General features: G+C 46.0%; 1 protein-coding gene and 1 pseudogene across 2 annotated transcripts in view; one reads left to right on the forward strand and one right to left on the reverse strand.

Annotated features, from left to right (window-relative positions):
* Window positions 1–441: 441 nt before the first annotated feature.
* GPR156 (G protein-coupled receptor 156) overlaps window positions 442–22,353 on the reverse strand; it is a 76,726-nt gene continuing 54,814 nt past the window's right edge. Inside the window, exons 5-9 of one of the 2 annotated variants that reach the window (XM_012640441.1) lie at window positions 16,781–16,894; window positions 15,720–15,815; window positions 12,172–12,408; window positions 6,051–6,209; window positions 442–1,847 (exon numbers count right to left, since the gene is read on the reverse strand). In XM_012640441.1, coding sequence (XP_012495895.1) covers window positions 516–1,847; window positions 6,051–6,209; window positions 12,172–12,408; window positions 15,720–15,815; window positions 16,781–16,894 — 1,938 coding nt within the window. In that variant the 3' untranslated portion in view covers window positions 442–515. Of the gene's footprint in view, window positions 1,848–6,050; window positions 6,210–12,171; window positions 12,409–15,719; window positions 15,816–16,768; window positions 16,895–22,353 lie in introns of both variants that reach the window. The other variant, XM_012640433.1, reaches the window with a different exon arrangement.
* Window positions 17,264–18,973, forward strand: LOC105806316 (annotated as a pseudogene).

The following is a 22,353-nucleotide window of genomic DNA, read 5'->3' on the forward strand; positions in this document are numbered from 1 at the left end:
TCACAACCTTCAGCAGAAACAAAACCACCACCTTCCAGGATGCAGGAGACTTATCTTCTTGGCAGGTCTGTCGACCAAAAGGCCAGTTGGACGCCACCCCTCAGGATTTGCAGAAATTTCCCATTCATCTCTCCATCTGTCTGTCCTTCCAGCCACCCACCTGGTATATATTAATAGTTTTGTAGAATGCAGGCTGACCCGGATGGAAAACCCTATGTGTTCATTTAGCACCTTTCATCTAAGGAGTCAGTATCTTTTATAGTCACTCAACTGGAGTCTTTTACAGTAATGCTGTGAGGTAGTAACGAGACAGGCAATACCCTTCTTTTTATAGATTAAGAAGCGCTCACAGTAACACAGTGAGCATAGCCGGAGCACAGCTGAACACGTTAAGGGCTGGCTGAATGCAGGACACTGGTCTGTTCCCTGAAGACCAGAAACTGGCTGTCCGCCTGCAGGCCTGGTTACGGCTTCTGCTGCACTAACCTCTGTCTCCAGACTAGCTCCGCTGCTTTTCATACCAGTGTGGGTTTCAAGTCATCTTTGAAGTTCACGATGGGCTTGGAGCGGGCCCATAGCTTTTCCCAGGAAGCCAGCCCCCTGGCAGGCTCGGGGTCAGTGTCTGATGTGTCACTAGAGTCAGAGGAGCTCTGGAAGCAGATTTCACAGTAGGGCCGGTGGCATCGGCAGAAGAACTCATCTGAGCTGCTGGACTCAGTGTCAAAGGAATCGTACTGAGAAGACAGGGAGGGACAGCCTGGGGATGCTGGGGGCCGCAGCTGCCACTGCTCAGGCAAGTGTGTTGAGGCTCTGGATAGGCGTGGGGCAGCAGGACTTTGTGCCCGGCCAGAACCAGAAGGCTGGTAAGGAAAGGCTGCCTTGCTCCCTCCAGCCCCCTGGGGATCTGTCTGGCTTTGTTTGTTGCCCTCCAGGGTGCTCGGCCTGCTTTGAGGATCTGGAAGTAGAGACGGCTTCCTGGAAGAGGGTCTTGGAACCCTGGAATCAGCAGTTTGGGGGGCCGGGCTGGGGCTGTCTCCATTCTGCATATTCAGCCCACTGTGCGCCCCAGAAACAGTTCTGTTTGCCTGACGCCCCACACAGGAGGGTACAGAGCCAGGAAGGCGTGAGCAGGCCTGCCGAGCTGCCCGTCTTCTCCTCCTAACCATGTACGGGCTGAAGCCCAGCTCCTTGCAGAGGGGCATCTTCTGGGGGCTGAAGGCAGCACTGCTCCTCCAGGGCTGCTGGGGATGAGATGGGGAGGAGGGGAGCGGAGCCTCAGGACCCAGGCCCAGATCTTGTAAGACTTCCTGAAGTTTCTCCCTGATCACTGAATTGACCCTTGACAGCCGCTGTGGAGGTTCTTCTGAGTTCTCCAGCTGCCTCTGTCTCTGGGTATCAGAGCCCCCTCTACCTTGTAAGGGACTACGGCTGGGGGCCATGGGTACCTGCTCCCCTTTTTCCGTATTCCGGCTTTGCTCAGTCTGTGGCTTCTGGCTATAACCCGAGTCTAAATGATCAGAAAAGTCTTTCAAGTCAGACATCTTCTCCCGCTGCCCTGGGGAGGCGCTGGTGTCCTTTTCAGGCCCCTCAAGGCTTTGCGCACCTAAGGAGGGCACTGAGCCATGCTGGGAGTCCTGGGCAGCCGCGCCGGTATCATTCTGCAAGCCAGAGGGGCATTCCAAAGGCCGCTGTGCGGAGGATGCCGTCTGGGCATCCTTGTTCTGGGAGGAGGCAGGTGGGGCAGCCCATGTTGGGAGGTCATAGGTGCACTCAGCAGACATCAGCTTCACTAGCTTCTCTTTGGCATTTTTTACTTGTTCCTGCAGGCTTTCAATCACAGCATTTTTCTGTAAAATAAAATTAAAAATATCAACAAAAGGTGCTGCTGAGGGTTCCATACTGCCTGCCGGGGTGGGGAAAGTGTGGCTACAGAAGACCTTGGTTTAAATTCCAGTTCTTCCAATGTATTGGCTGGTGGCCTCAGGCTCTGAGGAGGTGAAATGAGTTGATATGCACAATAACTGGCATGGATGAGGCTCAATAAATAGCCACAAGTTATCGTTGTTGTCTTCATCTCCCCTTGTATCCCAGGCAGTGTAGCATTGCTTGAGGAGGGAGGAGTCACAGCCTAGCTGCTTGGGTGTACCCCCACACCCTTCCCCAGAACTCAGAGGGTCAGGTCATTCTGCAGGACACCAGCCTCAATAATGTTTGTGATGGTCCAACTCCGGGTTTATCGCACTTTTGAAAATTACAGACGAATTTGAAGCACATCCCAGGGGATGAACAAATGGGGAAACAAATATTTTGGCTCTTGCTAAACAGCCTAGAAAATGGAAAGAACAGGGAGAAGGGTGGAGGTTCCTGGGCCAAACACATGAGACTGGAGCCAGGAGGGGCCAAAGAGAATCTCAGTCAGTGTCATCACCTCCCTAGGCTGGACCTCTGCGGGTGAGAGGCCAAAGCTACCATGTGGCAATGTCGGCTGTCAGTATCTCCTAAAGAAGTGCATGCATCAGAACTGTTGGAGAAACTTTAAAAAAATATATACTGTTGGGCCTAAGTCCCTGATAGCTTGATTCGACAGACCTAGAATGGAGTCCAGGAGATGAATGAGGCCGCGGCGGTTCTGCTACTGAACCACTTACCTGCTGCACAGGTGTTACCTGACCAACAAGCCGTGCCCAGGAGGGCTGGCAGATGACAGCTGCAGAGACACCTCTGTTCTGACTGCAAGATTCTGGGGCACAAAGTAGGAGGAGGAGCGCTGGCCACGGGTGCACAGGGAATGACTGAAGCCTGGACACCTGTCCTCCGTGCAGCAGCTGATTCTCCAGCTCGGACTGCGAGTCCACCTTTGGAAATTTCTTATGCCCAAAAGCAGAGCAGCAGGGAGGAGATCTTCATGGGGAACAGCTGGTTTTGGGGCAGGTGACATGGCGCTAAGGGTCTTGGGAAGGCAAAAACATAAGCATATGTTCTAGGAAGTCTTGTCCGAACACCAAAATGCCGCCTCTTAGCTGCCATGCCCTTTAGAAGCTGAGGATGAGCATTTGGACATATTAATATATTAATTATGCCCTAGAAACAAAAGGATGTTCCCTTTTTAGGATAACTAATACAAGCTGCCTATGGATTGAACCTGTGGTTTCTTCTCAAGTTTTTTACATGGGAGAGTTGCCCAGAAATGATCCTTTAAGGGAGCAGTAACTTCAGTAAAATAGTCCAGTATTCTGACTAGCGACTCCCCAGGCAGACCCACTGCTCCCCACGTACGAGCAGGGAGGGGATTTTCTGATCGTCAGTACTCCCAGTTTCACCCTGGTTTAAGTCTACTTCTTTTACCATCAGGAGAGCGGCCAGGACCAGTGAGCGATGGATGAATAAGGCGGAAGGGACTTTCAGCTGAGCACCCGCATGCCCGTTCTCCCCAGCTGCAGAGTGGCAAGGTCTGGGCGTTGCTGGGTGAGTGCAGATGACTCAAGGACTTGCTAGGAGCGGTGCGATGAGTAACAGGAGACACTCGGCCTCTTCAGGATGCCTGGCCGTGCCTTTGCTCTCTCTCTCTGAGCATTGCATAGGGGTCACGGTGATGGCTGCACAGGAAGGACCCCGAGTCCCTCCTCCTCCCCTAGTCCCTCCTCCTGAAGCCCACCCTGCACAGTCTCCTGCTGGCTTCCGCAGGCCTCTATTGCCTCACAGAGTTAGGAAGAAGCCGTCAGCTGATGACAAACACTCCAGCGGGCAAAATCGGAGTACTGCGTTTTTGTGCTTCATCCACAAACTCCTTTGAGTGTAGAAAAACAGCATAAACACTGAGCTGGGAAGAATATTATTCTTCCAGTAAACCAAACATCTGAAGCTGGCTGCTGACAGACTTAGAAATGTCAACCTAAACAGTCAATTTCCCTTCTTCCAGAAAAGGAAGTGGAACTGTCTTCTCCACGGCTGCATACTAGTTAGAGGCGTGGGTGAGGCACTGCCATTGTGAGACCAAAATCCGACCATGGCAGCTGCACTGCAATGAGCTTATTAATGATTACTGTTGGCACAATGCGGGAAGCAAAATGACCACTGGCGTGGTTCATAGGGTGCAGGCCGTAAGCAAAAATGGAATCAACCTCTTGTTTCTACGGTTCAAGGAAGAAAAGTAATGGGTGGGTTTCACTGGCTGCAGAGTGTAGAAGGTTCTGTCTGCTGGCCTTCACTCTTGACAGGGAAGTCAGTGACAGATGCCACCCCAAACAGCTTTTAGGGGACCCTTGGCCATACGGACAAGAGAGGCAAGGATGAGAAGATGGACAGCCCAGACCGTGGGAAGTAAGAGGAAGGGCACGGGGGTGGCAGAGGGGCTGCTCAGGAGGGAAGTGCACACCGTGAGCTGGTGTCAGGGTGTGTGCACATGCTGAGGCTGGAGAGAGATTTGTGTTTATCTAACGGGCAGCACTGGAGCTGGGGATGCAGCTACTGGATCTGCTCTAGGCCTGCCACGGGGTGCTAGGACTGGCTGCTGGTTCTCAGGCCGGTTCTGCGGAAGGTGTTCCAGGTGTAGCATGTGCTGGGAAGGCCAGCTTCTTACTGCCTGTGCGTCTGTATCCATTGAGGGCCCTTGCTCTGGAGACTCAAAGCATCGTTTTGAATAGAGCAGACTGAGTCCCTGCGTGGGAAGCAGGGCAGCATGGCAGAAGTACAAAAAGCACGTTGCACAGTACCATAAGGCTAAAGAGTCAGTACACTTGGCTGTTCCAACATTAACTGATCGTGAATGAAAACCATCCTGGCTGTTCTAGCCAAGTTTCTGGCCTCCTGTTTAGCTAGAAAAAAAAAAATGCTTCTTTGATACTTCACAGAATATCAAAGGCAATGCTACTCCCTTGCCAGGTGGGAAGAAATCTGGCTTTGAAATAATGTCCTGAATACTTCATACATAGTGAAGAGATGGAGGGGTATTGCTCTGACGGACGAAACAGGTCCAGAACCGAGGGGACGCTGTGAGAGACTGGAGGGCAGGGACGGTGGGTGCCTAAGCAGACTGGGCCCCTGCATCTGTTGTGTTTCGTAAGTCCCCATCACACCGTCCTCTCACCAGGGACTATTAACACCCAGGTGGCAGTCCCATTACAAAAAAGCAGTTTCCCAAATAGCACCTACTTAGCTATGTTCTCAACTGAAGAAAATATGGAATGTAATTCAATTAGTGTCAAAATACTGACTAATTCCCCTGGGCCCTGTGCCTTCCTTCTGAGTCAATGCAGCCCTCAAGCTTTTCCACGTGCTTCTTCAAGCCTGCACAATGCTGCCCAAGTCTGGGAGAGGGGCCAGCTCTGCTCCAGTACAGAAGAAATAATGACTGGGGGCTGCCTGATTCCCCTTGGTGCTACAAGAACATGCAGAAGCCCTTGGTTAGTCCCCTTCCCCATCTGTAGGTATGTCTGGACTTAGTGGGCTGATGGGATGATTGAAATCTCTATTTAGCACCTGAAAAAGAGAGTCAGGGTCCCATAAGATCTTGGACATGAAGGCACTACTCTATGTAAAGAGAGTGTCACCCAGAAGCCAGTGTCCACTACAGCTCAGGGCCTTTACAGTGCTGTTCCCTCTTCTTGGGTCTTGGAATGCTTTTCCCCGTACTCCTTGCCTGACCACTTTGTACTTAACCTACAGCCATCAGCTCAGAGAATCTTTTTTGAATGCTCTATATTAGGTTCCCTTTCCTTACCACCCTGATGTTTTCCTTCATAATTCTTATCGCAATTTATATGTTTATGTTTCCTCCACTCAACAGTGAGCTTCATGTGGGAAGGAACTAAATTTTCGTTCATCAGCACTTAGCACCATGCCTGGCACACAGGAGTGACTCAATATATCTCCGTTCACTGAATGAATGAAGTGGATGCGGGCCACTGGGGAAATGTTGAGGCTTTGTTTGCGGTTCAGGGAAGCGGAAGGATGGGAGGAAAAGAGAATGAGAGCAATGAGAGCATCTGGGGGCCACAAATACATGACTGAAGTTCTTTGCAGGGAATCCTCCAGGCAGGGGTGCAGCTTACTTCTGTGAGGAGCCTCTCCATGGAACTCTTCTCTCCGCTCGGGTGGCAGTTCTGTTCCTCACCGTACTGGGTATGGAAGCTTTTGCTGGGAGTGCTGAAATATTTGGCCATGCGTCTGATTGTTTGGTTTTCCTCTTCAAATGCCTTCCATTGCTTCAGCTGTTAGATAAAAGAACACATGTTACTTATTTAATTACACACCAAGAAGCACATTCTCTCTCTCTTTCTCATAAACACCAGGGAATGACACTGTCACAGATACATATGTGCACAAGCTCTTCTCTCCTCAAAACGTACTTTACTCTGGAGAGCACACAGACAGTAATGACAGAAGGTATAGAGAATGTTAAGGTTGGATAGTTTTAGAAAACACCAAAGGAAGATGACAGGTAGATGAAATAGAACAATCTTAGCCCATCTACCTACCCACTGCCAAACTGATCAAATAAAGCCAGAGTGGAACTATCCTTCCAGAGCCATATTCTAAAGCCAGTGTTTGGGAGCTATCACAGGGTTAAGCAACCTAAACACCGTATGTTTCCAATGAAACCATTTCTAGTGGTGTGCAGCTGTGCTTAATTATTTTTCATTTGTTCACTAATGGTGTGCTAACTTCTATTGAAAACCCGGTTCCTTGCTGGTGGACTTCTAACATGAGTCAGTTATTAAGGCTCAAGCAGAGAAGCACAAATGTCAATACATATGATAGAATATTAAGTCTGAGATCTGATCCTCTTTTTTCCTTGACAAACGAAGGATTCAAAAGGAGCGTGCCTGTCTAAGCTCACACAATGCGCTAGCAGCAGAACCCCAGCTGCAACCAGGGCACGGTGCCCCACACAAGTCCTCACACAGTTGACGAAGAAAGAGACTCTTCACTGCGGGGGTCCTCCAGAAGGTTCTTCAGGAGAAACTGGTCTTGAGAAACAATCTGTGGAAGCATGGGCTGATTTAGTTTAGCAGGGATGGAGCTGAACACAGAACACTCACACACAGGCATCCTCCTGAGGCTTTGGGACGCTGTCTCTACCTGGGGAATGCCAGATGTGAATGACAGAGGAGGCCACAGTGGTGGAGACTTCTCTTTTTCCCTTAAAAACCCCCATAACTAAACGTCCTAGTGGCAGATGCTGGGGACTCTGGCACCTTAGTTCTACAAATGATGCTGAGGTGTCTATGGGTAGCCTCGAAAGGAACCTGGAATTTCCTTGCTCACTCATCAAACATTTATTAGGCTCTGACTATGGGGGTGTAACCCAAATTCCACAAATCTCAGATAGAAATCTAAGTCCTGCCATCAATTTCAATACCACATTCTCACCCAAGTCCTCTTGGGTCCTCTGTTGACTCAGCACGAGTCCTTCATGGTGTCAGGAGTCTGTGTGACCTGTGCTGGGTCAGGCCAGGAATGTCGCCTCTCAGATGCCCTTCTGGAAGGTGCCCTCCCTTCTGAAGGATGCTGTCAGCTCACCACCCCACTCAGGAACCAGTGGAGCCAACACCACACGGTCATTCTCTGGTCTTGGTGGATGGAGCGGACCAGGGTTACTCTCCTAGCACTGACCCTGGCAGTGTTGCAGTGTTTCTGCTGTTGCTCAGCAACCCCCCTTCCTTAGCAGTACAGCTTTTCCTTTCTTTCCCCCAGCACACCCGGTCTGAGGCCTCTCTGCAGGGCAGCTGGAGGAACAGCTCAACATTGGCATAAGGGCACTTCCAGGGCCTTTGGGCCTAAACTGGCCAGGTGGAGTCAGGTCAGGTACTCTGTGACTAAAGCTGCCCCACCTCCCTTAATTCCTTCTTTGTGAAGATGCTGGTCCTCAAGACTTGAGCCTTCAGAAGGACAGACACATTCTAGCTTTCTCGGCCTCGGGGCTATGTGGATATGGTAGGCTGAATAATGGCCTCTTGAAGATGTCCGTTGGCCTCCTAATCCCTGGAACCTGTGAATGTGCTACCTTACATGGCAAAAGGAACTTCGCAAATGGGAACAAGGTAAGGATTTTGAGATGGGGAGATGAGTCTGGATTATATAGGTGGGCCCAGTGTATCACAAGAGGGAGGCAGGAGGGTCAGAGTCAGAGAAGGAGATGTGACAACAAAAACAGAGGTTAGAGTGTGAGATTTGAATATGCCACACTGCTGGCTCAGAAGCTGGAGGAAGGGACAATGAGCCAAAGAATGCAGGTGGCCTCTAGAAGCTGGAAAAAACAAGGAAACAGATTCTGCTCTGGAGTCTCCGGAAGGAACACCGATCTGCTGACATCTTGATTTTAGCCAAATGAGACCCATTTCAGATTTTTGTCCTCCAGAACTGTAAGTTAACAAATTTCGGTTATTTTAAGCCACTAAATTTGTGGTAATTTATTACAGCAGCAATAGGAAACTAATACAGTGGGATAAAATGCGGAGTCTTTAACAGGGCACTCCAGGGCCCTCAGAGGCTCCCCGTCTGTGCCCTCTCACCTCTTGTCATTCTCCTTATTTCCGTTTGTGCTCCAAACACACCCTATTCTCTCATGCGCACCTGTCTGCCTCTGGTCATGGTGTTATCCCATCTGAAATGCCACCCCCTGTGCTTCCCCCATCTGCTCAATGAACTCTTACTATTCCTTCAGGACTGAGCTCAAACACCCCATTTTCTGAGAAGGTGTCACCGAGTTCTCAGGCAGGCTGGGGAGGGTCTTCCTCAGCCCTGTGTAACATGCCTTCCCCAAAGCACTTAACACGCATTATAATTCGTTTCATGTCTGCTCCCCACTAGACCTAGAGGCGGGGCCATGTCTTTAACTGTGCGTTCCCAGCAGTTAATAAATGGATGGATGGATACCTGAGCAAATGAAGGAAGCTTTCCTTTAAAAGCTCACCGGTCTAGCAGGGGTGCTGGGACACAGAGAGATAACTGCGAGGCAGACTAGAAAGTCCCAAGTGCCTCCAGGGAGAAGTAGATGAAACACGGCTGGGTTTAGAGAAAACAATGTCCTACCTCAGGACCTGCCTGCCTCTCAGAGGAAGTGGAGGGGTGGAGGATGGGTCATGTTCAGGTCACAAAAGCAGAGGCTGGCCGATTACTGCCAGTGCTTGGCATAAATACTCCGGCATTTCCTGAGGGTCTGTGTAGAACGCTTCTTGGTGCACCTGCCTCTTTACTAACGTCATCCATGTCACCCAGCTCTCTGGCGCCGCCTGGCTGCCCCTGGGGGCACCTGTGCCTTTGCTTTCACTAACCCCTCCCATCGCATCCAGTGTGAAAGCTCGGCGGGAAGAGGGAAGCCCACCTCGCCGCAGACCTCGCTTCCCCCGACCTCGCGCCACGCAGCTCCCCTCACGCGCTTTTCCAGATTTACTCAGCTGTCTAACTCTCCAGGGAACACACTGCAAGTCTCACAGGGAGATTCGTTCTCACCTCTGAGCCTGAGAGGAACACACAAGAAACTGACAAACCTCGGTTACTTTTATATTTTGAAAAAGGATTAACCTCCTAAGCATCAAATACAGTAGACTATAAGATATATTTTTTAGTTTCACATTATGGCCAGTTCATTCAAGAGGAGGGGGAAAAAAGCATGAGAGAGAAAATAGAAGAGGAAAGACAGTAAGAGAAAGGAAGCTCAAGAAAGCTAGGAGGAAAAGGGGATGGAGAGCCAGACAGAAGGAAAGAGATGGCCAATGCTGTCCGTCCCCCTGCTGCTGTCCCCCACAGCCACTCCATGTCCACTCCATTCCAACAGATCAAGTGCTTGTGGCTTAGCGCAAACCTGGAAGTCAGATTGCAAGCTCTGCTTCATCCTGCACTTTCGTGTGTACATGAGAGTACCCAGATGTCGCTCCTGTCCTTGGTGCTGAGGATTCACACACCAGAGGAAGCAGAAGTCGTGTGGCGGAGGCTTGGGATGCAAGGAGGCAGTGGTGACAGGCAACGGTGGACAGAGGAGAGGTAAGCAGGGCACCACCGTGGAGGTCACTCATTCACTTAATTTTCAGACGTTGGTCTCATTTGAGATCAGGAAGGCGTTCCTCTAATAGGTCCTTGATGATCACTTCTGGCCCAAATTATTCTGTTCTTTTTCAGAGACTCCTACTAGCTTTCAATTGTATCCCTAGATGTTTTCCATATTTTCTTATCTAGTCTCTCATTTCTATCTGTTTTCTTGCTTTCTGTTTCCTTAAATGAATTCAGTAATTCAATATTTTGCAGGATCTAATTGCCTATTCAGTGCTTCTCTGGGGGTTTTAAATTTAATACAATATTTTTCATCCTTATTCAATATTTCATTATCTAAGATTATGTTCATGATGGTTTGCTCTAGTTGAACAGAGGCAATATCTTCTGAATCCCACTGCCAAGACAAATCAGATGTCTTCTAAAAACTTCTACTTCAGAGGAAGGCAGCTTCTCTGAATAATGAGAAATTTGTGGTCCTTTTCTTGTGAACTGCAGATTCCCTTCATATGTCCTTTCCCTCTGAATTTATAGTCCTACATGGGAAGAGCTGTATTCTCCTGGCATAGTAACTATATTCTCTTGGTCTTTCCCTCATGAGCACAAGATGGCTGCTATATCTCCAGGTATCACATACATTCCAGACAGGAAGAAGATAAAGGGGCAATGTCAGCCACACTAATCACTTTATTTAGGAAAGCAAAAGCTTTCTCACAAGCCTCTCAGAAAACCTCTAGTGTTCAAAATAGTGTCATATGGGCACTGCTAGCTATCAGAGAGTCTGGCAAAGCAAGAGTTTAGTTTTTCTGTCTATCTAGTAGAGGTAAGCACAGAAGAAAGGCATTGGCAAAGAGGTTAACAATCAACAATGTTGACCACAGGGCCTTCCCCAAAGGCCCCTGCCCACTTGTCCCCATCATCCCCATCTCCTAGGAAGGAACAGTACTTGCTTTTCAGAGCCCATTTCTGCTATATCCCAGACAAATAAGCCTCCGCTCTCAGTGGCTTCCTTCATTCCAGTTCTTACAACATTAAGATTCGGCAAAAATTCCTCCAGTGTCTGGCACAGAGGCAATATCCATCCTTGGTTTCTAGTGCTGCTGCTGCAGACTTTTCCATTGTTACTTATTCTGTTGAGTATTTTAATGAGAATTTATGAGCAGGAAGAAGAGTGAAGGGCCCATGCTTGTGTTACACCATCACATCCCAAAGTACAGTCTCTCTTTGAAAAATACACCATCACCCTCCCCCCGCCAACACTTAAATTATCAGTTAGCTCCCTCATGAGGACGTGAGGACGTAGTTCATAGTGAACTGGAAGCTGCTGTGGGAATCAGGATCGGGTCTTGAGGGAGGAGTGGGGTGAAGGAGGCCTCAAGGGGAAGAAAAGGAGAACTAGGAGAAATACGAAAGTGCCTAATGCCAAATTCATTAACTTTGATGTCTGTGGCTCAGTGGTCCCTAGGGCGCGGCATGAACATTACAGCTCACTTGCCCTTTTGAGCCTATGGATCCATCTTCTTTCCCTCTGAATCTTCCTTCTTTTTTGCTGTCTGGATATATTCCTGTTTCTAGCTTCTCCCCTCATTTGATTTTTTTTCTTAATCCCCATAATATGAAATATATTTTTATTTGGTTTTTATTTCTCCTTGTTGTAAAAAGAAGAGGAATGTTCTATAAACATTCTTCCAGTAAGAAAAAAGGAAAAGCATTTTAAATCATAAAGTTCCAAATGGATTTTTCCCTGTGAATCTGCAACCCCCAATTGGAAAGACATAAAGGTTCCTCACTCCCACACTAGTGAAAGAAACAACATTGAAATGAAGGGGCCTTGGGAAGGAGTGCAGCAGACTGGAGGGTGGGCGGAGAAGCAGGTCTGCGAGGCAGCCCCCCAAGGAACAGGCGCGGCAGGTGTGAAGGGTGGAAATGGAGGTTGCCACCACTACTTGGCCCACTCTGGCCTGACCTCCTTGTGACAGGGAGCAGAGCTGTGCTCCTCCAGGACAGCAAGGAAGGACAGAGGTGGCCAGCTCACTAGGATAATCTGTCTTCCTTCTGACTCTCCAACAAATGGCATGGAGGGGTTATTAGTAAAAAACAAAATGAGCAATTTTTTGTGCCCCGTGAAAACTCTAGAGTGACTAAGAGGACCAGCCCTGCAAGAGTTTTCCTAGAGCATACCTGGGGAATGAAGATGAAGCAGTTGATTGTGGTTGTGCAAACAAAGATGCCTCCAGACGTGAGTCCAAAGACCAGGTTGGGCCAGGAGTGCAAGTATCTGGTGACCACAAAAAGCAGCCCAGCAGCCAGTACCAGGAGGTTGACCCCAACCATGATGGTTAAAGACTGGTTCACAGGAGGAGAGCTGACATGGTCAGTCAGGCCAGCCAGGTAGGCACCATACAGCAGGAGCAGACCCTGGGCAGGGAGGAGAACCAGAGGCTCAAGGGAGTGGAACAACAGGTTAAAGAGCAGTAGGGTTGGAATCCATTTCCTTCTCTGTAAAATTGGGATAATAATACCTACTTTTAAGATTGCTATGAGGATTTACTAAGGTAACACATAGGAGAACGCTTAGGGCAACCCCTCATACCTAGTAGGTACTTCATAAATGTTATCTTCCTCTCCTTCACTGAGGATAAGTTTATCAGAAATTGGCAAGTCAGCCATCATACAGGACTCTTCTGGGACAAGGCACAGGATCATACAAGTGGGCAGGAGCCCTACAGAAAGGGCCGTCGGGCACTAGGAGGGCAGTGGGCACAGGGTGCTGCTGGTGGTGGGAGCTCCCACATCCACCGGGCAGTTTTGCACCCTGCACAGAGCTGAGAAGGCACGTGGAAGCGGAAATTGACCTGTGGTCTCCTTGTCAAGTCACGTGCCACGGCAGGGGCAGTGCCCAAAGGAAGGGGCTCTTTTTTCTAATTTACCCAAAGGCACCATCTGCTTGCCAAGCCCTGCACCTGCAAGGCTGCATCTGCCTAGAAGGAATGCCTTTTTCTAATTGACACAAAGCCTGTCTATAGCAGCGGCTCTGTGCCAGGGAGTGTTTACGGGAGATGAAGGGTGAAAAAAGAGGAGAACAAAGACGAGCTGGGACCTAGGCAAGACTGTGGGGCAGGCACAGGCAGCAAAAGCCCCATCTATACTTTTCACCCTCTGTGTGACATTCCCTGCCCCCAGCACAAGGAACCCAGGGCCCTATTCTTTCCTCTCTCCCATGAATATAAACCTGCTCTCAGCGTTCTCGTTCTCGTTTGTACTAAGGAGAAAATATCTCGCAGCACCTTGAAGTGCTGCCTCTCCCAGAGGAGCTGCATTTATGCAGGAATCAAAGCTTTAATCAATAATAAACAATATCTAAGTTCAACATATGTTCACCTTTCTATATGCAAAGTGTCATACGAAGTGTAGGGCAGCAAACAGGGCTACAAAGAAGAATATGTCATGGTCCTGGCTTTCAAGGCACCTAGTCTGGTAGGTAGATTTAAGGTGAGCACACAAATGTCCATGCTTATAACACAGAATGTGAAGACACCATGGGCGCGACCACGTGGGGTGGGGACCCTGGTATTTAGAGGAAGACCTAACAAAGAAAGTAAGGTCAGGGATCAGCAGGACATCTGCTGGTGACCCTGAAATCATACAACCTGGCCAACTCCGCCTGCAGAGATGTCCTAAAGATAAGTTTTTGGAGAAATGGCTGTGCCAGGAGGGAAGGAGTCAGCCTGACAGAGATGCCTACAGGTGCCCTGGTGTCCCAAATGGGGCCCGAGGGCCAAATGTGGCCACCCTGAGATCTTCAACAACTAGAGGACACATAAGTCAGGAGGCCAGCGGGGCCTGACTTTTGGGTAACTGACGCCGTCAGGCGGCATTCAGCAGAGCTGGATTACCGGTAATTCAATCAAATGTGAATGAAATTAATTCTGTGATTTTGAAATATTCAAATATGATTCCATTTAAAGATTTTGATTCCATTAAAATTCTTGTTGAAAGAGAAATCAGTATGAATAAAGTCTCTACACATCCACGGCTCATGTCTGAGTGAGTCTTATCTGATCCTTGCGTGCCATTTGCTTTAACTGCTGAGAAGTGGGAGGCAGGGGGGCGACAGGCTCAGGTCGGGGGTCACAGAACTTAATGTGGAGATTGGGGTCCTCTGCAGGAGCGCCTCACTGGCCAGGGAGCCTACAGGGTCTGGCTCAGTAAGTTTCCTGATGCTCAGCACTCTTTTCCTTCTTTGTCCTGCAGAGACATTACAGTGAAATACAATGGAAATGGGCGTATATAAAAGGCAATGGAGAAGATACATCAAGTTGAGTCACAAAGTGAGTTGCTGTGGACGACGTGCTAGGTCTCTGGGCTGGGCAGGACATGCTCTTCTACAGGGACTCAAGGAAGCAAAAGAGGCACTGTATTTTCCAGAACTGCCTGGGGGCAGCGGAAGAACAATAATAATAATATGTAACATGTATTGAGTTCTTGCTGTGGGCCAGGAGTGGCTGAAACCCTTAACATGCATGAACTCTTTAGAAACTCGGAGCGGCTCTGAAGGGACATTATCCTCATGCCCATTTTACAATGAGGGAACTGAGGCTCAGTGAGGTTCATTCAGTGAGGCTCCAGGTCAGCTAGGAAGGGCCTGAGTCAGAATCCAAACCCTGGTCTGTCTGTCACATTCTGAAGTTCATTTTCTTAACCTTATCAAGATACTAGTGATCAAGAGCTGTTCACTTCCTAGAGTCTTCTCTTAAAAACGTTTCTATCAGAATAACTTATGCACGTAAGTTAGAAAGCAATATCTCCCTGCTCTAGCCCTGCCCAGCCCCAGGCCTGCTCCTCAGAAGCAACCTCTCGTAGACTTTCCTAGTGGTGGAGTGGGTCGAGTTTACCTCTGAAGGCCATCTATTTCTACAAAAATGCTACCTCCTCTGCCATCAGTCAATCAACCAGTCCTCCCTGCCCTGATAGTCAGCGGACAGCCTCCTGCCACATAGGGCTGGCCCTGTTCATTGAAACAGGCCTGCCCTATACCCCTCAGAGCCAGTTCTCTTCCCTCTAGGCTGAAAACTAGATGTCCTGTTCTGATGACCTCCCGTAGTGCCCTGTGCAGGTAACCTGTACCCTCTGGAAATAATATCCTACTTCTCCACATCTAACAGAGACAAACGAGTCTCATGATGGGAGATTTGGTGCAGTATGGGAGACATTTTGAGACAGTGGGAACCCCTCAAAGGACACCATGAATGTTGCCATCTGTCTCAGAGCCAGCACTGCTTCCAACCGGAGCAAGAAAGTCAGGGAGGCGAAAGGTAGCAGGATACCTTGACCCAAATCCTGAAGAAACACACATAATAGGGGCATTAGGAGAACAAATTAAGCTGGGTCAAATGTCTCCTCAGCACTCCTCTTGCAGGGGAGCTGGGAAGAAAACCAGTATTGCTAAGTCAATTAAAAAACCAGACCAAGAAATGGGAGAAACTGTGAAAACTGCAGATGTTTTGGGGAGGACTGAATGAGGGAGTTCAAAGAGTTGGAAAAGTGACCCCCCTCAAACCAAAAGTAGAAAAATAAAAAGGGTCACGGCTTTGAGGTTTATGCATCAACAGAGGTCTCCTCTGAGTTCAAGATTCTTTGTAGTCATCACCTCATTAATTCCTGAAATTCCCTCTTCATATGCATTTTGTTGGTGACAGACTGCATCCCAGGGAGATGTGGCTACCTACCTTGCAACCCCAAACGAGAGCAATCCAGACATCAGAGTACCGGGAAGCACAGAATTGGGTGCTGGTCAAAGAGCAGGACACGTCTCTCCCTGTCACCTAGGAGGAAGGCCGAGTTAGGGCTGAGGGTGCCCACATTTACCAGGAACACACAGATCTCTGTGAACACCCTGGAGCGGGAACTCCTCTATGGCACATGATTGCCCCCTCAGGACGTAAAAACTGTCAAATGGAGGTGACTCCGTTAGGGACTAGATGAGAGTGGCTGTGAGTCGGAGGAAAAGACAAAGCCGGGCTGACGTGCGCATGCCTGCTGGCAGTGGGATTCGCCCTGTCATGCGCTTTGCCACCACAGTGATTCAGATCGGTGCCTCAGCAACATTACAAACTATTTCATCGTGGACCAGCTGTTCGCCAACAGTTGAAACTTTAAACACGAACATTGCAATGTAACGATTCCCCTGTATTCCTCAGCTTCTTGTAAGGCTGGAGACATATTCCTATTAATTGAGCACTATGTACCCAGAACAGTTAAGTCCTTTACTTGCATCGTTTCACTTAATGTTCATCACAGCCCTGTGAAATAGGTAGTATTATTATCTCCATTTTACCTATGAGGAAACAGAGACTTGGAGGGGTTAAGTAACTTTCCCAAGGTCACACAGCTGGTGAGCTTGGCAGGGCTGGGATTTGAACCAGGGCTGACCGGCTCCAAAGACCACCTCCAAAGGCTACCTCTACCTTTAGCAATTAGGGGAAGGGAACTGCTCATGGTGGAAAGTTCTCAGCATTGATAATGTGGAAGCAGAGATAACCGCCAGATCCCAGTGTGCTGACATCTCAGTGGAGGCCCACGAAGAGACACTTGGGTGGGGGGGCAGTGGGCGCAGCAGCACACCCAGCAGACTCAGGGAAGGTGCTCATGGCAGCCCTGGCTGCTGACTCTCCTTCCTCTAGAGTCCTTTATCTTCTTGTTTCAGGGAAGACCCCTGTGTATCCACAGAGGCCAGGCCAGTCCATGAATTAGAGTCTCGAGGGATTGGGCCCCTCACCGTCATGCTGACACTGAGGATCTGGAGGCACTGGATGGGGTCAGTCAGCACCCAGGTCACGAGCAGGATCACATCAGCCATCACCAGGCCTGCCACCAACCCCAGCAACTGCAGGTCTTTGATAATCTGCAAAAGAGTCAAGGTCAGAACTTCCCCTTGTTTGCTGGCTATATGATACAGGGGCTAGAGTGTCCCACGTGCTCTGAGCTATAGGCTCCGGGATCAGCCCTCCCAAGGACCTTCAAATCCAGCCATCAAAGAGGAAACAGACACCAAACATTTGCAATGACTTCTATGTTGATATCATTATTACTAATGAGCATTTCTATTTATTTAACTTTTTCATAGCCTACATTTTTCCACAAAGGATTCAAGCGGTCTTATAAAATAAATACACTATTATGTCTAGATATGTTTGTATGAGCCCATAGAGAGATATAGAAGTTTTCACATCAAACTGTTAATAACTGTTAACTCAGAGGGTGAGTTTCAGAGATGCGTGCAGGAGGAATTATTGACATTTTCCTAATATGCATATAAACTACAGATGCTCTTTGACTTATGATGGGGTTATATCCTGATAAACTCATCGAAAATTACAGAAATGCATTTAATACACCTAACCAGCTGAACATCATAGCTTAACCTACCCCACCTTAAATGTGCTCAGAACACTCACATTAGCCTACAGTTGGGCAAAATCATCTCACACAAAATCTAATTTATTATAAAGTGTTGAATATCCTAGCAATTTATTAAATACTGTACTGAAAGTGAAAAATAGAATGGTGGTTTATGTGCTTGAAGTATGGTTCCTACAATATACACATTGCTTTTGCACCATTGTAAAGTTGAAAAAGTTTAAGTGAAACCATCCTAAGTTGGGGACTGTCTCTATTTGACTTAATATAAAGAGAATGTGTTACTTTTGTGACTACAAAAATAAAATTAAGAAAAAATATATAATGCGACAGGATTAAAACCTTGAAAAATATCAGGAAGGAGAGAAAATAAGGAGAAATAAACCTTTATCATAATAAAGGCTCAGGTGAGGAGTGTGTACAGCATTCATTAATTGGGGCAGAAGTGTGGATCTGAGCTTTTGACAACCAGTAAAAGAAAGAAGCACGACCAGTTATATGATTCAAGGTGTTTGTAAGATAAAAACAAATCAGTGGCCTAACCAAACTGCTCAAAACCAGATAAAGAGAAAATCTTCAAAGCAAACAGTGAAAAAAGACATATTATATGTAGAGGAACAAAGATAAGAAAGACATCAGACTTCTCATCAGATACAAGGCCAACTAAGAAGACAGTGCAGGAACATCTTCAAAGTACTGAAAGAAAAAAAGAAAACCTCAATCTAGAATTCTGTACCCAGCAATATGTCTTTCAGAAACAAAGGCGAAACAAAGACTTTTTCAGATAATCAAAAGCTGAAAGCTGAAAGAATTCAGCACTAGCACACTCACACTAGAATGTTAGATATCCTTCAGGCAAAAGGAAAATAACGTTGGATAAAATTGAGGATCTATATAGGAAATTCAGAGCACTGGTGGGACAGGGGTCGTGCCGCCGCTGTGAGCTGCACCATTGAAAAGACCCTGATGGATGCCAACATGCTGCCGGAGAGGCTGCAGGAGCACGCACGATGCAGCCTCCAAGTCGGCAGTGGATCAGTTTGAGGCCCTGCACCAGCGGGTGACAGCTATTGGGAGGCGGGGACTGTGCTTCTGGACCAGTATCAAGAAGACGCATCTGATATAAAGGACATGTCCAAATACGAACCTCACATTCTGCTGTCCCAAGAGAACACACAGATTAGAGACTTGCAGCAGGAAAATAGAGAGCTGTGGGCTTCCTTGGAGGAACACCAGGGTGCATTGGAACTCATCATGAGCAAGTACCAGACACAGATGTTACAGTTAACGGCTGCTAAAAAAGCAGGGGATGCTGAACCATTCCTGAAAGCTCACCAGTCTCATGCTGCAGAAATTGAGTCAGATCGACAGCTTCTGTGAAATGGGAGAAGTGACCAGGAAAGCAGTTCTGGTGGATGATGACCAATTTTGTAAGATTCAGGAAAAACTAGCCCACTTAGAGCTTGAAAATAAGGAACTTCAAGAATTATTGTCCATCAGCAGTGAATCCCTTCAGGTCAGAAAGGAAAACTCAAGGAACACTGCTTACCAAGCCATCAAATAACTGAACTCTGATGGCTAGAGATTATCTATCAAGGAGGGAAATTATTATCTTCCCATTCAAGTATCTTCCATTCAATGTCTTGCCTCAAACTTGATTTAATATTGGATAAAAGTATTAAGTGGCAAAAAAAAAAAGCACTGGAAATGGTAACTACATGGAAAAATACATGATTAATTTTCATTATTTAAATATCTCTAAAAGATAATTGTTTAAACAAAAATAATAAAAATTGTATAAGGCTTATAACATATTTAAAAGTAAATACCACAAAGATTGGGATGGGAAGAAATGGAAATATGCTATCATAAGACACATGTACATGAGTGCCAATTATACAATTATATTCAAACTCTTCCAGAAATTGAAGAGGAGGGAATACTTCCCAACTTATTCTATAAAGCCAGTATTCCCTTGATAACAAAACGAGAAAAAGATATTATAGGAAAAGAAAACTACAGAGCATATCCATTATGAACAAGAATATACAAATTCCAAACAAAATTTTTACAAAAATAAATGCAACAATATATGAACAGGATAATACATCATGACCAAGTAGAGTTTATCTCGGGAATACAAGGTTGGTTTGACATCCTAAAATCACTTAATGTAATCCACCATGTGAATAAACTAAAAAAGAAAAACCATCTCGATAGATACAGAAAAAGCATTTGACAAAACCCAACATCAATTCTTGATAAAAACTCTCAGAATAGAGTAGAATAAAATAGAACTTCCCCAACTGGATAAATGTCTTCTAAAATGAAACTATAGCTAACATCATGCTTAGTTTTGAAAGATTGAGTGTTTTCCCCATCAGATCAAGAATAATTCAAAGATATCTACCGTCACTGCTTCTATTCAAGATTGTACTATTGTTTCTAGCTAGTGCCATTAGACAAGAGCTTGGAAAGAAACTATCTCTATTCACAGATTATATGATTATTTATGCAGAAAATCTGATAAAATCTACAAAATAGCTATTAGAACTAATATGTAGTTTAGCAAGGTTGCAGCATACTAAAATCAACTATATTAATCTTTCAATATATTAGCAACAAATGGAAAGTAAAATTTAAAAAATAACATGTCCAATAGCATAAGAATATAAAATATTTAGATATAAATTTGATAAAAGACATGAAAGACCTATATTGAAAAATACAAAAAAATTGCTGAGAGAAATTAAAGAAAACCTAAATAAATGGGTTCGTGGGTCAAAAGACAGCATTGGTAAGAGTCAATTCTGCACAATTTGAACTATAGATTCAACACAATCCCAATCAATATCTCAAGAGTTTTTGTAGAAACTGGCAAACTGATTAAAAAAATTCATATGGAAATTCAAAGGACCTAAATTAGTCAAACAACATTGAAAGAGAAGAAGAAAGTCTACACACAGTGAGACAGAATGGAGAATCCAGAAATAGATCCATACATCTATGGACAACTGATTTTCAATGATGATACAAAGGAAAGTCAGTGAAGAAAGGACAATCCTTTCAACAAATGATGCTAGAACAATCAAATGTCCATCTTTAAAAAAATAAAATGCAATCAATACATCCCACCATATTCCAAAATTAACTCAAAATGGATCATAGGCCTAAATGCAAAAACTAAAACTCTAAACTTCTAGAAGTTTAGACATAGGAGAAAGCCTTTTGGTGCCTTAAGTGAGGGAAAATTTCTGAAATATAATAACAAAATCATGATCCATAAGGAACAAATTGGTAAATTGGACTTCATCAAAATTAGAAATATCTTCTTTTTGAAAGACACTTAAGCAAATTAAAAGACAAACTGGAAGAAAATCTTTGCAAATCATATATCTGAGAAACAGCTTGTATCCAGAATATTAAAAAAACTCTCAAAATTCAATAATAAGAAAAGAAAAAATACAATTTAAAAAAATGGGTGAAAAATTTGACTAGTCACTTCACCAGAGAAGATATATGGATGGCAAGTAAGTGTAAGAAAAGATGCTTAACACTGCATTAGGGAAACGCAAATTAAAACCACAATGAGATACTACTACGTGTATCTGTTAGAATAGCTAAAACAAAAAAGATTGACCAAATCAAATGTTGGCGAGGATGTGCAGGAAATGGACTCTCATGCACTGCTGGTAGGAATGTATTAACACAATGGTACAATCACTGTGGAAAGCAGTCTGGCAGTTTCTTAAAAAGTTAAATATATACTTACCACATGATCCAACCGTTCTACTCTCAGGGTTTTTTCCAAGAGAAATGAAAGCACATGTCTATACAAAGAATTGTACATGAATGTTCATAGAAACTTTATTTTTAATAGCCTCAAACTGGAAACAACCCAAACATCCACCAACAGGTTGAAGAGATAAGCAAATGTGTCTACACATTGGAATACTACTCACCACTAACAAAGAAAGAACTACTGGTGCATACAACATGGGTGAATAGTTATAATATTCATAAAATAATTATGTAAGCAAAATAAGCCAGACCAAAAAGAAAAAGAGTACATATTGTATTATTCCATTTACATAAAACTCTGGAAAATGAAAACTAATCCATAGTGACAGAAAGCAAATCAATGGTTTCCTGAGGTCAGGAAGGGGGACATAAGGATTGGACAGGAGGGGGAGATAACAAAGGGGCATGAGGAAGCTTTTGGGGATGATGGGTATGTTCATTATATACCATGTTTCATGGGTGTATATGCATGTCAAAATTTATCAAATCATATACTTTATGTATAGTTCATTGCATGTCAATTATACCTCAAAAAAGCTATTTTTAAAAAAGCAATCAGTGTTCTAGAGGGATGGATGAATTTTTTGTCCTTTTAGATAATCTTCTTCATCCATATGGTTACTCAGAGCTGAGCTTTTGGTAAGTATACCCCATGATTCAATAACATTTGCTTAAAAAAACAATCCCATCATTCCAGAGAAGTAAACACCAACTGAATGATAGATCAGGTCTGGGCAACCTCTGGGCATGCAGCCAAAGAGGCTGATGGTCAGGTGTTGAGGTTTGGCCAGTCCTATCAGGGAACCTAACTAACGAAATGGGGGAATGTAGCCAAGTTGATGCCTGATATCAGGGACATTTAGTGGACCCCAACCTTTTTGGCACAAGGGGCTGGTTTCATGGATGAAGCTTCACCTGCTGGGCCGCCGCTCACCTCCTGCTGTGTGGCCCAGTTCATAAATTTCATGGAAGACAATTTTTCCACGGACCAGGGTTGGAGCGTGGGGGTGGGGAGCTCAGGTGGCGATGCACAGCCCAGTTTCTAACAGCCCACGGACCAGTAGCAGACTGCAGCCTGGGGGTTGGGGACCACAGAGGTGATCTGGCTGCCACATAACTTCTAGGGTTGATTCTATCTGCTGA

The sequence above is a fragment of the Propithecus coquereli genome, unplaced genomic scaffold, assembly GCF_000956105.1.
Source record: "Propithecus coquereli isolate 6110/MARCELLA unplaced genomic scaffold, Pcoq_1.0 Scaffold10, whole genome shotgun sequence".
Lineage (NCBI taxonomy): Eukaryota > Metazoa > Chordata > Mammalia > Primates > Indriidae > Propithecus > Propithecus coquereli.